This window comes from Triturus cristatus, chromosome 7, assembly GCF_964204655.1.
Source record: "Triturus cristatus chromosome 7, aTriCri1.1, whole genome shotgun sequence".
In the NCBI taxonomy this organism is placed as follows: Eukaryota; Metazoa; Chordata; class Amphibia; order Caudata; family Salamandridae; genus Triturus; species Triturus cristatus.
This window is the reverse complement of record NC_140590.1, coordinates 1226120640-1226136559: the sequence shown is the minus strand read 5'-3', so window position 1 is coordinate 1226136559 and position 15920 is coordinate 1226120640. Positions and strand designations below refer to the sequence as shown.

The 15920-nt window shown below is 47.8% G+C and overlaps 1 protein-coding gene and 1 long non-coding RNA gene across 5 annotated transcripts in view; one reads left to right on the top strand and one right to left on the bottom strand.

Annotated features, from left to right (window-relative positions):
- LOC146811661 (serine protease 27-like) overlaps positions 1-15920 on the bottom strand; it is a 333108-nt gene that overhangs the window by 28423 nt on the left and 288765 nt on the right. For all 3 annotated transcript variants that reach the window (XM_085618633.1, XM_085618632.1, XM_085618634.1), the window contains 2 exons: positions 13370-13641; positions 10752-10921 (listed from right to left, as the gene is read on the bottom strand). In XM_085618633.1, coding sequence (XP_085474759.1) covers positions 10752-10921; positions 13370-13641 — 442 coding nt within the window. The remainder of the gene's footprint in view (positions 1-10751; positions 10922-13369; positions 13642-15920) is intronic.
- LOC146811662 (uncharacterized) overlaps positions 1-15920 on the top strand; it is a 154550-nt gene that overhangs the window by 64659 nt on the left and 73971 nt on the right. The gene's annotated exons all lie outside the window — the stretch shown is intronic.

Genomic DNA, 15920 nt, shown 5'->3' with positions numbered 1-15920 from the left:
GGTGGCAGAGTGGGCTAAAGAACGGTGATGGATCAAACCCACATCTGTTGACTGGGTGTGAGTGTTTGATTGGTTCTGATGCTCTGTCCATCACCACCCCCTTTTGTACCGCTTTGTTCGCCATAAGTTGGCAGGGTATGCTCAGACGTGAGTCCCTTGCTCACTTTGCCACTGGATTCAAGCAAGCCTGGCTGAAGACGGCTGAAATGCCAGAAACCGGTCCTAGGAAGCTTGTTTCCGGTCCAGGGAAGGCATGGCTTGGTAGTTCAGGCTGGACTGTTCCCATAAGCCACAGGGTCAGACTGATTTGCATATGGCCATGTCTGAACTGGGGTGGCAGAGTGGGCTAAAGAACGGTGATGGATCAAACCCAGATCTGTTGACTGGGTGTGAGTGTTTGATTGGTTCTGATGCTCCGTCCATCACCACCCCCTTTTGTACCGCTTTGTTCGCCATAAGTTGGCAGGGTATGCTCAGACGTGAGTCCCTTGCTCACTTTGCCACTGGATTCAAGCAAGCCTGGCTGAAGACGGCTGAAATGCCAGAAACCGGTCCTAGGAAGCTTGTTTCCGGTCCAGGGAAGGCATGGCTTGGCAGTTCGGGCTGGGCAGTTCCCATAAGGCACAGGGTCAGACTGATTTGCATATGGCCATGTCTGAACTGGGGTGGCAGAGTGGGCTAAAGGATAGAGAACACTAAAGTCTGATAAAAAACAAGCACTGGCACTAACAGTGCCTTAGGGAGCCCTGTTCACTAGCTCCTCCCAGTGCACTCCACTCGACACCAACAATGTGTACCGACCGGCCCTACTTACCGGGCTGTGTTGCGGCAATCAGCAGCATGGAGCCCTACTCTTTTTTCTGGAAGCCTGCGAGGCTCCAATCCCCCTCTTTGGCATTGGAGCAATTGGGGAAGCTCTGTGTTCCTCTGGCCGGTGTGCAGAACTCGCCTCGGTGCACGGAAGCCCCGCCCACACTGAAGTGAGAGACGCCTGACCTCCGGTCTTTGCGACTACGTTTCGCGAGGTGGGCGTGCTAGTGACTGCTCACTATTTTTAAACAAGCATTTTCAATGCAAGATGACTCGCATTTACGCGAGATGTATTGCATTACAAATGGCAGCTTCCACATTTAAACAAGCATTGGCATAGCCAATAGGTCTCGCCTTTGGGACCTTATAAAAGTGTTTAGCTATGCAATAGTTGCATAACTAAATACTTATAAGTTCCCAAAAGCGAGACCTATTGGCTATGCAAAGCGGCCGTGCGGCCGGGAAAGTGATCGCGATCAAACATCAAAGCGGCCGTGCGGCCGCTAAAGTGAAAGTAATCATTTCGCGGCTGCTTTGATGTTCTCAGTGGCCGCGCGGCTCACTGAGAACATCAAAGCGGCCGCGAAATGATCACGCAGGCTGCCAAATGGTGCGCGCACCCGGAGCACATGCACTGTAGTTGGCGGCCTGAAAGCACTAGTTTGCACATTCAAATCCCCCATTCACAAAAGCTCTCGCGAGAGCAGTGCTAAAGCGCTGGCTCAGGCGAGGCCTCAAAAGCACGAACAGGAGTGGGAGGGGTGAGGGGGGGCGAAAAAACTGCAAACTGCGGGAGGAGGCGGGGGGACACACAGGGAAGCAAATACTGTTCGAGTAAAGGGGCTGATAGTCTCAGAAGGAGCAAAATGACGACATTGGTGTCAGGAGGCGGGACTAAGAATCCAAATACCAATCCCAATGCAGATTTTATGAATAAAGCCAATCAAAAAGATGGGCGGAAAGTGGGTGGAGCTTCCCCCACTATAGCCTATACAGCATTTCTCAACGAGACAGCGCATGTGCTGCCTAGTCCGAGACCTAAAAAGCATGTGCTTAGAGCATCTAGGAAGGGGGGGGGGGGGGGGGGGGGGCACCACAGAATTGTTCCATTGGCGGATTTTTTATGGACCATATTGTGCAAAACTGCAAATGGTGCAGCTGAACCTATACACATAGTGGAAGTAAATAAAAATAAGCATTTTCCATCTTATTTTAAGTTTTGTTTCATTTCTAAAAATGTATTATTGTTTATATTTTGAATTTGCTATACATGAGGGTACCAAGATCTTTTAAGTGCTTCGGGCCTCTAAAGGTCTTAATCCGGCCCTGACTTGGACAATAGAAGAACCCAGGAGTATGTCCACTGGCCGGTCCCATGAAAAGAATGAATTTGCCGTATGTCCATCCCTGTACCTGGGCTTCAGTTCTGGCTAAAGAGTCAGATTAACTGAGGCTCAGCTGAAGTGAATTTTAATCCCCTTCAAGTATTATAGATGTTGGACACTCACCAAGTATTCAAAAGACACTTCAATCGTGAAGATATGCCTGTGTATCGCAGAACTGGACTATGAACCATGAAAATTTTACTTAAGATTGATAGGCTAGCTCCACAATTTCATGCATCATATCATGTCTGGGTGGCTGGTTGGCCTGGAAACAACAACCACTAACTTCGTTCGGGCTCTGAGTGGCTGCCTTCCTTGAAGGATACACCAAGGCAGAGAAAGAAAGCCTACTGTTGCCATGATCGGAGCAGGAGGTAGACTTCATGGTTAGCCAAGAACTTGGCTGAGCTGCTTTAAGTACTTTCTGCCTGTAGTTGCACATTCCTTAACATAGAGTGTTGCTACTACTGCTTTACTGGCCCAAGGAACATCAGACCAATAGGCTGATTGTCGCTCAAAAGACATTTGCATTATTTCACTGTAAAAGAGACAACCACACCGGATGTGCTGGAAATCATAAGAGGCTCCTGGGTGATGCTCTGATGTGATGACCAAAGCACACTTCCTTCCCTTCGATTTCCGCTTGCTGCGGAGTTTCCGGTCCTCTCATGCTTTCACACTGCTCAGTGAGATTCCAAGTGAGCCCTCTCCTCTCTATTCACAGACATTCCCTCTCCATTTGTGAAATGGATGCAATCTGCATGCCCCAGAACCATGTTCAGAGTGGCCAATGAGGCTGGTGCACTGCAAAACAGATGCAAGTACTGTCCAGTTGCATCCAACTCAGTGCTTAAATTGAGCCACTGCTTGCAAGTGGGGCCAACGAGCACTTATTTTTGGGAGCTGGCACTTATTTTTCCCTATCAGAGTTTTACTCCGATTGAGAGAAAAAAAGGAGGCCAGTGTCATCTTGCCTTATATACACCGGGCCCTTGTTGGGAACAACTTTGCATATTATTACCCACTTTCTGCTAATTCAAGCCCGCATGATGCCGAGGAAACTTACAGAAGTAGGTCACTCAAAAACTGTTTAAATATGCCTGGCCCATATAAAGATGAAATTCTTACTTCCAATAATTTTAAAACAATAAAAAGCGTTTATAAAAACAAAAAGAAATTTGCCTTGCCCAGACCCCAAAATCCCTAAGGCGATCAAAGGCAAAGAGAGACACAGTTGTGTAAGGTAGAGAGAATGTTTTTATACAGAAATAGACAGGAGAGAGGGAGAGAGAGAGAGAGAGAGAGAGAGAGAGAGAGAGAGTGTTCACTTTCCCAGGGGGCTCCTTGGAAGGTGGGGGCCCTGAGTAATTGCTCACTCTCCTTATGTTTGCTTTAATTGCCCACTTTGCCCATGCCTTAAAACATCTCTGAAGGGGAAAGGAAAGAAGTGAAAGGCAGAAAAATTGTGGCAAATGACGCATGCAGGGATGAAAAGGAATCTGCAGGAGAGTTCAGCCAGGGGTGGTGTATGAACGAGGCATGAGTAATAAATTAAGACAACGCAGCCTTATATTCATAGATTTTGAGCAAAACATTGGTCGCTGGCGCTTATTGTTTTACAAATTACTCACCGATCCAACTGCTTCCCATATTCCCTCGTCTGGTGTTCGAACTGCAAGCACTCAACAAACACCATTTATCTGAACATCCATTGGGTCAACCAGAATGACAAACATCTGCTTGGACTCACACCTGACGGACACAGAAGGCCTAACCCTCTAAAGTTTTGATAAACACCTGAGTTTTGCCTTTTTCCCATCAGAATGGGCACGTTTAGGATTGCCATATAGATGCAACAGGGAAAACGAGAGAACCATTTTCAATTTTCTGTTGTATTAATCATTTGGAAATCACATTGCAACTTATCACTAGTATTGCCCGAAGAATTCCGTTTATTGAAAAAAAATCACTCACGGTATTCTGGGGGAAAATCTTTGATTTGATCAATAATGTGTTTGACTGCAAACTAGCGATGGAATTCTCCACCCTTACCTCAGCTTTTATACGCACCAATTTGAGGTCTGAGCAGGATAAAGACCTAATGGACCTTTTAATATCAGCAGCTGTTAAAATGGCACTAACCAACTGGAAAGACACAAGCAAAACTAGCTACAAAGGATGGATCAACTGGGTCACACACCTCAAAGGAGCGGACAACTTGGTGCTACAGTACTCACCCTGGAAAGCGTAGACGAGGGGGATGTGGGAAGCCCTGGACTCTTACCTAGACTCTTACGAACCTCCATAAACCGCTGACCTGCACATTCAACATAGCCCGCGTGAGCTCGCATGTGGACTCGAACACCCGGATTGTCTGTCAGATGCAATACAGCATGTACAGCTATTGCAAATGTAATGCCAAGCAACTGTACCTCTCTACATGCCTGTCCTATCCCTCTTTTGTCTCAACACTAAATTTTCTGACCTTTCCTCCTTTCTTCTCTTTTGCTCTTAAAAATACAAGCAGCAGGGTCTAGCTAAATATGTACCATTGTACGAAGGACCACTGCCATTCTTGGCTAACCCTGCAATAGTGATTGTGGTTGTATCTGCTTATAAAAATAATAATAATTAAAAAAAAGAAATACAAAAATGGCAATTAAAGGAACATATCATAAAACAATGTTTTCATGTTTATTTTTTGGGCCCAAATGTATTTTTAGGAATGGAAAATGTAAGGCTCATTGGGGGATTTCAGTGCAAATATAAACTAGGAAAAATAAAACCCAACCTTGTACCAGGCTGCTTACCATTACTGTTGGACTTGGCCCTTTTTGCAGGGTCATCCCTAAAGTTTTTGCCTTTCTCATAGTTTTTTTTCTGACATGGTGTTGGTGGTTCTAGGACTCTAGGCACTTTAGCACTGCGGTCCAGTGTAAAGTTTGTGTGCTCTCAGTGTTAAATATGATAAGGATTGGTTTACACCTGTTTGGCCTATTTAATTTACCTGTCAGTCCCTTGTAACGTGCTATCTCAATAACCCAGGGCCGGTAGATTAAATGCTACTGGTGGACTTGCAGTGCTTATTGCGCCACCCACCAAAGTAACCTTTCAAACCTATCCCAGGCCTCTGCCATTGTGGGGCCTGTGCACGCAGTGTTACTGCTGCTGTGATGTGGCACCTAAAGTGTGTGCCATGTCCGTGAAACCCCTTTAACTACATGTCAGTCACCCCTAAGGTAGGCCCTAGCTAGCCCTAGGGGCAGGGTGCATTGTAGGTAAAAGATAGGACATCTACCTTAAGTGTGTGACATGTCCTGGTAGCGACAAACATCCATTTCTGTTTCTCACTACTGTGGGGTTGCCCTCCCATAGGAATCCATTGGGGATTCCCTGATAAGTGTTTCAGTGGTAATTCCTGATATGGGAGGCGCAGCCTGGTCAAGTTTGGTATGTTTGGAATAGTGATAATAAATGCTACGCAATGGGGTGCACAGATTTAATATAACTATTTTAGAAATGCCACTTTTAGAAGTTGGCATTTCTGTGTGCTATGTGTCTGCCTTCCTGATGTGGATTGCATGTCTGGTTTTGGAGTTGCAGGGGCTGGTAAGGTGTGTGTGGCTCCAGGAGGGGCAGGGTGAGTCAGCGCTAGGCTGAATGGGACATCTGCATTTGGAGTAGTGGGAGGAGAAATCCCTGGTCCCTGAATAGGTCAGTGCGTGGCCTGTAAAATGCTGGCTCCACCCCCCTGTGGTGTGTCTGATGGCAGAGCCCCATCTCTGAAAGGAGTGTGTGAGCACTGTAAGCAGAGTGCTCCAAAACCACTAGAACCAGTTGAGACTGGTTCCCCCAAGCCCTGTGCCAGGGCAGACAAAGGAAAACTAAGTATAAATGTAGGGGCTGTGACCCCATGTTTTTTAGCTGTTCCTGTGCTTGTTCTGACACTGGGGGGCTGCTGCTGCTGGGCTCCAGGAGGAACCCCCATGAGGGACTGCCTCCCTGCTGGAGGGCCCTGTGTGCTGGCCTGCCTGAGCCCAGCCTTGTGCCCCCCTGACCTTTACCCTGGACCTTGCCTTGGACTTAGCGCCTTAGAGAGCTGGATTATTCTAGTGCTGGATTCCCTGTCCAGCCTTGCCCTGAAGCTTGGGGGAATGAGCGCTGCACCATTTGGGCTGCTGCTCCAGGTAAGAGGAGCGTGTGGGCCCTGCAGCGCTAAGCTGCGTCCTCTACCGAGGGAATCCTGACGTGGGGATTCCCCCGCATCACGGAAACAGTGGGCGCCCACCCCACGTTTTGCCGTGACACCGAGCGGGAGCCCAACTCGGTGGTTGTGCTGAAAACAGTGGGTGCCCACCCTGCTCTTATGCATTTTTAAAGAGCGGGTGGCCATCCAGCATTGCCGCTGTTCTTGCGTGATAGGTGGGTGCCCACCCCACGTTTGCCAAGGAAAAGAATCACCGCCACGACCCGGGACAGGCAAAACCGGAAGCCAGGCAGCCTGCCTGGTTGGAGGCGGGCAGAGGAGAAGCGGGCTGGAGGAGAAGTGCCGGCCGGAAGATCCAGGCCGGAGCCCACCCCGTGCTGGGACGTGTGCAGGAGAAAGGCGGGGCTCCCCGGGAGAGATGGGAGAAGCCCCGCGTGTGTCCCCATCCTGGAGGTTGACAGGCAGCACTGCACTGGAGGCGAGGTAGGGCTCCCTTGTGGTGAGGAGAGCTCTGCTTGCAGTCTAAGAGCCGGCCAGGAGCCACCAGAGAGCCCGGTGAGTGGTGGCGCGTTAGGAGAGGCTGGGGCAGTTCGAGGCACATTGTCGGTGACTGAGTGGTCCCGCAGGAGAGCGGGCCACTCTAACGGTGGGGGATGTAACGGGGGCATTTGTTGGTGCTCCCCCCAGGCACAGTTAGTGCCTGCAGCCACTTGTGCAACAGCTGCCCTGCCGGACAGTGGGCAGCTGCGACTTTTAGGCCAAATCATTTTTAGAGTCCCAGAGGGGCCTAAGGGGCACAGTTGTGCCAGGCCTCATTTCCACAGCTGTCCCACCTGACAGTGGGCAGGTGCGACGTTTGGGGGTCATTTTTGTCGATGAGAAAAGGGGTGAGAAGCACCCCAGGCCCCAGCGCAGTGCGCACTTTGCATTTGCTGCCGAGGCAGCCAGGGGGCCCTTTGCGAGGTCCCCCTCAGGGCCCTGACTTTGCTGGACATAGGGCATTGGAGCCCTAGAAAAGGCCAGTTGGCCTGGAGTCAGTTTCTAAGGTGGGCCCTACAGTGATGTGATGCATAATGTGTGTTATGCCTAAGGTGCTGTGTTACCGTGGTTCCCCGTTTAGGCTTATGATGCCTATTGCGTAATGTGGCGATGTTGGTGATTTCTTGCCCCATTTCATTTATGTGATGCCTAGGACAAATGTGATTTACGCACCATGATTATTGTCTAATGTGTTCGGGCTACGGAGGTCCTAGTGCGTAAGGTGTTTATGCTAATGGATTTGGGCCTAAGGTGATTTATTGCCTATTGTCATGTTATGATATTTCAGTATGGTATCTAACACTAATGCGATAATGCTTAGGTCATTATTGTACCAGTAGTTACTGTTTGTGGTTTTACTTACCTGTTCTGATGGTCTGACCATGGCCCGATTGGTCTGGTCCTGTATCTAATCCCTTGTGAGTATGCCTAGTGCCAGTTGGCACAGTGTAAATGTGTGATTATGTTTCTAATCTGTTTATGATATTACAATGGCTATTTTTTATATAACCTTGTGTGGAGTTTCTTTTGTGGTGTGCCTAGTTTTGTTGCTGCAGTGTGTTTGTGTTGCGCAAACGCTTTACACATTGCCTCTGGGATAAGCATGACTGCTCGTTCCAAGCTACCAAGGGGGTGAGCAGGGGTTATCTTCAGCATGCAACTCCCTTGCCCTGACTAGAGTGGTGGTTTCTGCCTGGCTTTAGTGGAAGTCTTAGCCAATCATAAATACAATTTCTAACAATTACGATTTAACCTCAGGAAAGATGTAGGAGAGTAGGATCTGCTTCACATGGGTACCCACACTTTTTGCTGGTGTTTCACTGTTTTTCGACCTTAGTCTTGCTGTGGCCCTGCTAATCAGGACCCCAGCCTAGCTGCTTCCTCTCTAAAATGGTTTCCATGTACATTAGATAAATCTCTAATTGGATTCTGGAGTGCCTTATAAGCCCCTAGTATATGGTATACTATGTACCTAGGGCATGAGCAGAGCCCCTCTGCAGCGTTCGGGGTACCCCCTCTGATGCTGTTTGTGGTGCAGCCTGACCATATACTCTTAAGTGCATTATAACCTCGCGGTAAATGCTAACTCTGGACTGGCTGCACGGAAACTTGTCGTGTTTGGTGTCAAACGCTTTGGAATACTACCCCGCCCCCCGCCAGTTCTGGCAGCGGGGGTAGCATTCCACCCTTCTAGAGGGAGAGACATGTTCACACTGGTCTACCCGGTAAAGACTTTCTAAAGCCCTGGCATCACAAAATGGATGCCTCTGACACAGACACAGGTCTGGCCTCCTGCTGCTGACCGAAACTCCGCCAGGGGAGGCCTGCACAATAGGTTTCCTGTCCCAGGGAGGTGTAACCACCTCCCCAGACAGGCAGATGTGTATTGGGGCTGGGCGTGAGCACTCTCTGGTGCTTTGAAGTCCTGCACTGGGGGCACACTTGGTGTCCCTGTGCATAGTCCAGTTCAAACTGGTTGCAGGTGCTACCTGCCCCTGCTCTGGCACGAAACTGGACAAAGGAAATGAATGTAACCACCCCTCTTTCCAAACCCTCCCATAGGTGGGTCTCTAGAGTATGTCCAAGCCCCAAACCTTGTATAAGTATGGGAACCCAGTCCTTGAGACTTTAGATTACCCTGGACGAAACTCTGCAACATATATCCTGGACCTTCGAATTTCTATTTTCACTAGAAGACTGAAGAAATCTGCCTTGGGGTCAAGGAGTGACTCCCCTGCTTGGCAGGCACCAAAGAAGCAACTGTCCCGTCTGCAATTCTGAAGCTCCTGCTGGACGCCAAAGTCTCTGCATCCCCAGAGGGGGATTTGCAGACTTCCCCGAGGCTACCCTGGGTCCACAGCAAAGTTGAGGCCCGTGGCTATCGTGGGTGACGTGGAACCGTGACCCCTGGATACCGTGATCTTTTGCTTATCCATAATCTTACTGGTCTCCTTGAAGTTTTGCTTAGGGCTCTGAGTAGCCCCAGCCTTGAGCACCTCCGAAGATCTCTGGCCTCCACTCCATGAGTGACCCGTGGGCCAGTTTCAAGTGCGACCGCTCGAGGCTCCTTCGCGATCGCTAGCCCGTTGGCTCGTAGGTCCCCACGAAGGCCACTCCTCTTCTGATTGGGCTTTCCTAGTTGCTCCAGACGTGCCCTGACTGACCCTCACTGGGTGAGTCCCCCAGACCTTGCTGGTCTGCACCGATGTCCTTTTTCTATTTCCAAGTGACTTGCCGTTGCCAAGGCTTGTTGGGTCCAATCTGGTCGCCGACACCGCAGCACTCAACAGACTTCGTGGGTCAGCTCGAATCCAGCTCCTGGTTGTCATCAACACCTCCTGGACCTCGTGGCTGCAGAATCAAGACACGAGTCAACTCACCTGAATCACCCGACATCTGTGGGCATTGGACTATCGTGACCCTACTCACTGGTAAGTGACCCAGACTCTGTCCCCTCTGCTTTCAGGTTCCTTCCATCCTAGATCCAGGCTTGGATCACTTCGGACACTTCTCCTCTTCACGGCAGCAGCACTTCTTGAGCATCTTCCATTGAAAACAGCGACCCGTCACCATTTGACACCTATGCACCCGGCTTCCGTGGGTGAGGTAACTCGAGTACTCCGGTGCTCCCGCGGGTGTTGGCCCTAGACACCTCTAAGTCCAAAAGGGTTCGCTCGTAGTCATCCTCTAAGTGTCCTTAAACTCCTAATTTCCAACCGCGACCTTCCCGATATAAGTTAACGGCTATTCGCGGCTGTGTTTTCACACTGCACGCGTCCCCCGTGGGTCCCCTGTGTCACTACCTTGGATGGTTCCTTGTGGTCCAAGCACTTCTACAGGCTCTAGGCCTTGTGTCTAGTTCAGTCGTGGTTCTTATGCCACTTTATTGGTATATGGTTTGGTACGCTCCTAGGGCCCAAACGTGTATTTGTGCTTTTACTGTTGCATACTGACTAGTAACTTAAGTACTTCGAACTCCAGTCTCATAAAGAGACTAGAGGAGTGTGTTTTATCTTAAATACATTTATTTTTCAATATATACCTGGTGTGGTTGTCTTTTCATTTGGTCATTCAAGAGATTATAGACTGGTAAAACAAGCTTCTTTACATTCCTTCAAGACTTAGCCTGAAGGCTGCTCTCCATAGCTACCTTTCAATAAAGGTTGTCTTTAACCTATCACCATTAGGGGTTGTTTGGACTGATACAAGGTGCCCACTATAACTAGTGGACAGCATATATCAGGCCAACTTCTCACAACAGATTTCTATTACACTGCTTGGTAGCACTCAGACACTTCAAAGCCACTTACCTGGCAAGAGTCTTTTCCTCCAGCCTCATAGCCAGCGCAGATCATGTCACTGAGGATTATGGGTAGAGATGGGCTCACATCTGAACCGATATGGTAGAGCTTATCACAGGTTGATCTGTCAATGATTGGTACCATCACTTCCTGCAGAGTCTGGGGCGATGGGAGAGGAACTGTAGAAATAGTAATAGAAAATGTGTTTTTGATGAAGAACAGGCTCAGATAATCCTTTAACGTGCCCTGACATGCACTGAGCAGCAGCCACGGCCCATTCAGGTAAGAAGGGTGGGGCCAGGTTGGCGATGGGATTTGACAGAGGACCACAAGGGAAAATTAAATAAATAATTTTTTCTTGTGGTCGTCTGTCAAAATCCTCCTCGCACCCCCCCCCACACACCGCTCTTATCCTGTATGGGCCGCGGCTGCTGAGCAGCCTGACTAAGATAATTCACCTCCGTGAGCAATGTACAAAATTCATTAAATGGGATCTAATGTATTCAAAACCCAGTTGTAATCTACTTTAGTTGTACACCAAAATTAGAATAATTGGATTCCTTAAAGAGAAAACGTCTAATCTCAGAAAGACTAAGCAACTTCATACACTCCAAGTCAGCATCTTCTGTCATTCCAATCTCATCGGGAGCCAGTACATCTGAGAAGGTGTTTGGAATCTCGAATGGATACTATGACTTTGGGATAGATTTGAGCAATGAAGATTTAAGATGCAGATCTGCGGAATCAGTTCGAACATAGGCTTGACCATCAAAGATGACTTGACCCTGAGAGTTAAGGCCGCAGATGTGACTCATAACCCTGGTGAACTCAGCGAGATAGGAAGTCAAATTGATATAAAAACCCAACAAATTTATCCCACTGCTTACTCCTTTAATGTAATTTGTAGAACTACCCATTTGATACTAGTGCTGACCGATAGATCATCATGACGAACTCTCGCGCCCCATCCCATTTTAGTTTTATACTGCTGTTTCTTTTGCGGATCCAAGAATTAATGACCACTCTTCATCCTTCCTCCTTTAAAAAAGTTCTCACCACTCTTGATTTGTGTACTACATACAATATGGTTTGACATATTTTCCTTTAAAGGAAACTCACGATATGAAAGAAGTCCCGGTTCAGACATCACTTAGCCAGAATGGACCAAATAAAGTCAGATAGAAGCACATGAAATTTCAATGCATGCATAAAAAAATGCTGTTGCTTTCATCCTCTTACAAATCCTCATAGAATGAAGAGCGTCTATACCCACAAACAGACAACAATGTTTGTCTTTTGAAAATGAAAACAATTTTTTGATCCCACCACTAAATTTAAGTGCTGTCATTGTGAATACAGTTGATCTATCGCCCTGTACTGTGTGCATTAACCAGCAGACTTCTTCACTGCCATTATTTGGTCTTAGGGGGGCCCCATGCTTTCATTCAGGGAGGAGAAGAGGAAGGTGGTTTCCATCTCTCCTCAGTGTTCATCACCTTTCACCTCTCCCTTGTTAGGGTGTCTACAGGATGCCCTGGACCGTCTAGCATGATGTTTCCCTGACATACTTACAGAGTGATTTTGAGCCATAGGGAGACAATGAAACTGTGGGGAGTCTTCAAACATGTCCCCAGGATAATGACTGTCCTCTCAGGTCCCATGGGAATCCCTCAAACACTCCCTGTGCCAAGGCCCAGCACCTCTCGTGGGCAGGCAGGGGGACTTGGGGAGGCATGGTCTTAGCCCAGTGCTGTTTATTAAGGGCATCCTTCTTGCGTAGACACAGACAATGATCAGTTTAAACCTCCCATTGGATCTGTTCCAGCCCAGGGCCAGCACATGTATAGTCCAAGGGAGTCGGGATCAACTATGGTCAACATTTCTTGTTGAAGGCCTTGCTTTGTGGCTATCCTGAGCCTGGCTTTACTTCTTTTGGATTGGGCACAAGAGCTGGGCAGAATATGACTACTAGGTAAATCAAATATCCACAGAAGAAGAAGGTTGCTTTCTAAGGGGGAATGATAGCCATCAGTTAACACTTCCTGGATTCTTCAATGACTAGCTAGATGCTTTTTATAACTGCTGGTTAGGAAAAGACAATCCTGCTCAAGCTCTGCAAGCCATACTGAGGAGGAAGAGCTGGACGGAGGCTGTGCACTTCTTTTCTTCTCAGGCCCCCTTCCTTTTCTCAGGAAGGGCAGGCGAGAGAGTCAGTAGACCTTCTCCTGAAAGAAGTGTTACGCTAGCTTATCCTCTCTACAGCAATCTGAAGCCTTAGATACCAACTTTAGCTACTACAAACCTATTCTAAATTCTCAGCACTGGCTACCTTTCAAACTCCACCCACATGGCTGCCACAACTGATAGCCTACTTAGACTGTTAATGGTCAGTTTCCGGCCCCAGGTTTGGAGCTCCTAAAAAAAATGAGGACCCATGAGATTGGTTTAGGTTGACAGAAATCAACATCCCCGCAACACCAAAAGGCTGCATTGTAAGGTATGGGAAGTTACACACCAAACTAGTCTGCATTGTAACCTTTCCAAAAGAAACAGACAACTGTTGCTTAGGTCTTAACATTGCTAACAACATGGATAAAGCAATTACGTGGTCATCTACGAACACTCACTGTCAGAGCCAACGGTTCCCCAGCCTGTGACCCAGCAGTGTAAACCAGATGGAAATGTGACCGACGAGTCTGGCATACAGATGGGCAGGATGAAATCAGTGAAGGTCAATGGGGTCGTCAGCTTCAGCAGCAGGATGTCCCCAGGACCTCCTTCAGAATGGTAGAGCGAATTGACGATGATCTGCTTGACTCTAGAGCACACCGAGTTCGGGTTGAAGCTCAAAAGCTGGTACATCCCCAGGCAGACAGTATAGGATGACTGGGCATAGTTCCTACATGAAAGATAAGATTTAGCCAGCATTGTGAATAGAAGCGAATAGCACATCAATTATTAATAAAACACTACTAACAATATGAAGTGAATGTCTGGGTCATTTGGGAATCCGGTCACAATCAAAAGACAAGAGTCGAGCACTAGAGGTGTGGTGTGACATAGATTTGCTGCACATTGCTTCAGCTGGCTAATAAAATCTACAACCACATATTTCACCACACCCATCCAGCTAGGATGCCAGTCTCCCCATCTGGAGCACATGTACTGTGTGCCACCATTCTGTCCTGTTGCCTAATACTTACAACAATAAGACCTCATTTCGATATTAGGATACAATTTTGGAGGAAGGTCTGAGCTAGCTATTCATTACTCAATGCTGTCTTTCTCATCACATAGTTGCGCGATTTACAGATTTTACCACATACCTGAGATTTCAAGCTCAGCAAACAGGTTTCAGATACGGTGGAGACTCAGGTTTGCACCAGTGAAGGCCCTTATATAGTGTGCCAGCATTGCACCAAAGCCATTGATCTCTTTGTAGTGCCTTTGCTAACACATAGAGTTAGATCACAGATTGGAGAGAGTTGCATAGGAAAACCTGATGGTGTTTAACTCACAACTTCATGTTTCCTTTCAGAAGACCTTCCTCGTGCGAGACTTGAGGTCCCACTTTAGAGACCAAAGTGCATAGCGTGACACATCAGACCAGAACCAGCCATATGAATATGAGCCTTGGTCCTGCTCCAATAGAAAGAGTCCAACCCAATCTGCAAGGGCCGTGTCCCGACTGTGGAGGAACACAAGCAACCCTAGATCTCCTCTGACACAACATTGCTGGAGCCTGAATCGCTCTTGCAACAGTCTAAGGTCGACAGATTTCTTTCAACGGCCTCACGGCCTGGACAAAAGAGGAGTTAATCGCAACAGGCACATTTACAGAAATTAAATTACACTGTAACCCATTTGGCCACACAATCAGGACCAGAATTCAGTTCTAAAGTTAGTAAGAGTGATTACAAAATTGGAATCATCAATTCCATAAGTCAAATTCAAAAAGTATTTATGAGAAAAAAATCAGCAAGTTAGGTAACCAAGCATATTTCAGTTATTCAGCATATGGCGTTCAAAATCAGAATGGTACCCACAGAAAAGGATTAAAGCCCAGTCGCTTCCTAGGAAACTCCAGTCTTCTTTCCCTTTAAGGAGTACGCATAAGTAAATCAGCTATGATCCTAACTGAGCTAAAATAAAGCAATCAGGAAATGGACATTAAATCGTGGGAGTAGAAGGGTGTCAGCATGAAGGAGACCTCGGTAGAAACCTCTAAATCAAAGGATACACACCAGGCATCCAGCCTTCCACTTGTGTCAGGACAAAGGGCCGAGAGGTCTGAACCTCTCGAAGTCAACAAGAACCGGGTCTCCAAGGTGAGAAATACCAATTAAACCTACAGAAAGAACATTCGAGAATAGAACACTCTGATACATGACTTCTCTAACTTCAATGGTAAAAACGACTACGTATATGATTAATGCTTCATCTTACATCAATAAGGTGAATATATAGACATGTTAGATATGTGTAAACACTGTACTCCTGCAATTAAGAAGATTAGATATGTGTAAACACTGTACTCCTGCAATTAAGAAGAATTAAGAAGGGGGAGCCTAAATTACGCCGCTCCAACAACATGACTGTGGCTACTCCAACAGTGTGTTTGCAGTCACACATTGTTGGTGTTTGGCAGCCACCCAACGCACACACGGGGTGTAGTCTCACATTTGTCAAAGAGGGTGGATCCTGGAACCCTCCGAGTTCCCTAGCACTCCGCTGGTGCGCAGTATCTGTAAGCCACCTCCATGGCGCATACCTTTAGAAAGGCCAATGGGCCCTTTTAGGTCTGGAGTTTGACAGTATAGTTGAGAAACCCTCTTTCCCCTCTGTTTTTCTAATTTCCCTTCCCACCACCCTTTTTAGGTCTCGCCTGAGACAGCGCTTTAGCGCTGCTCTCGCGAGAGCTTTTGTAAATGGGGGGATCTGGAAGTGCAAACGAGTGCTTTCAGGCCTCCAAATACAGTGCATGTGCGCTGGGCGCGCGCACCATTGGACAGCCTGCACACCGTTTGCTTTCACTTTCGCGGGCCGCACGGCCGCTTTGATGTGATCGCGATCACTTTCACACAGTGCATGTGCGCCGGGCGCGCGCACCATTTGGCAGCCTGCGTGTACATTTCGCGGGCGCTTTGATGTTCTCAGTGAGCCGCGCGGCCACTGCGA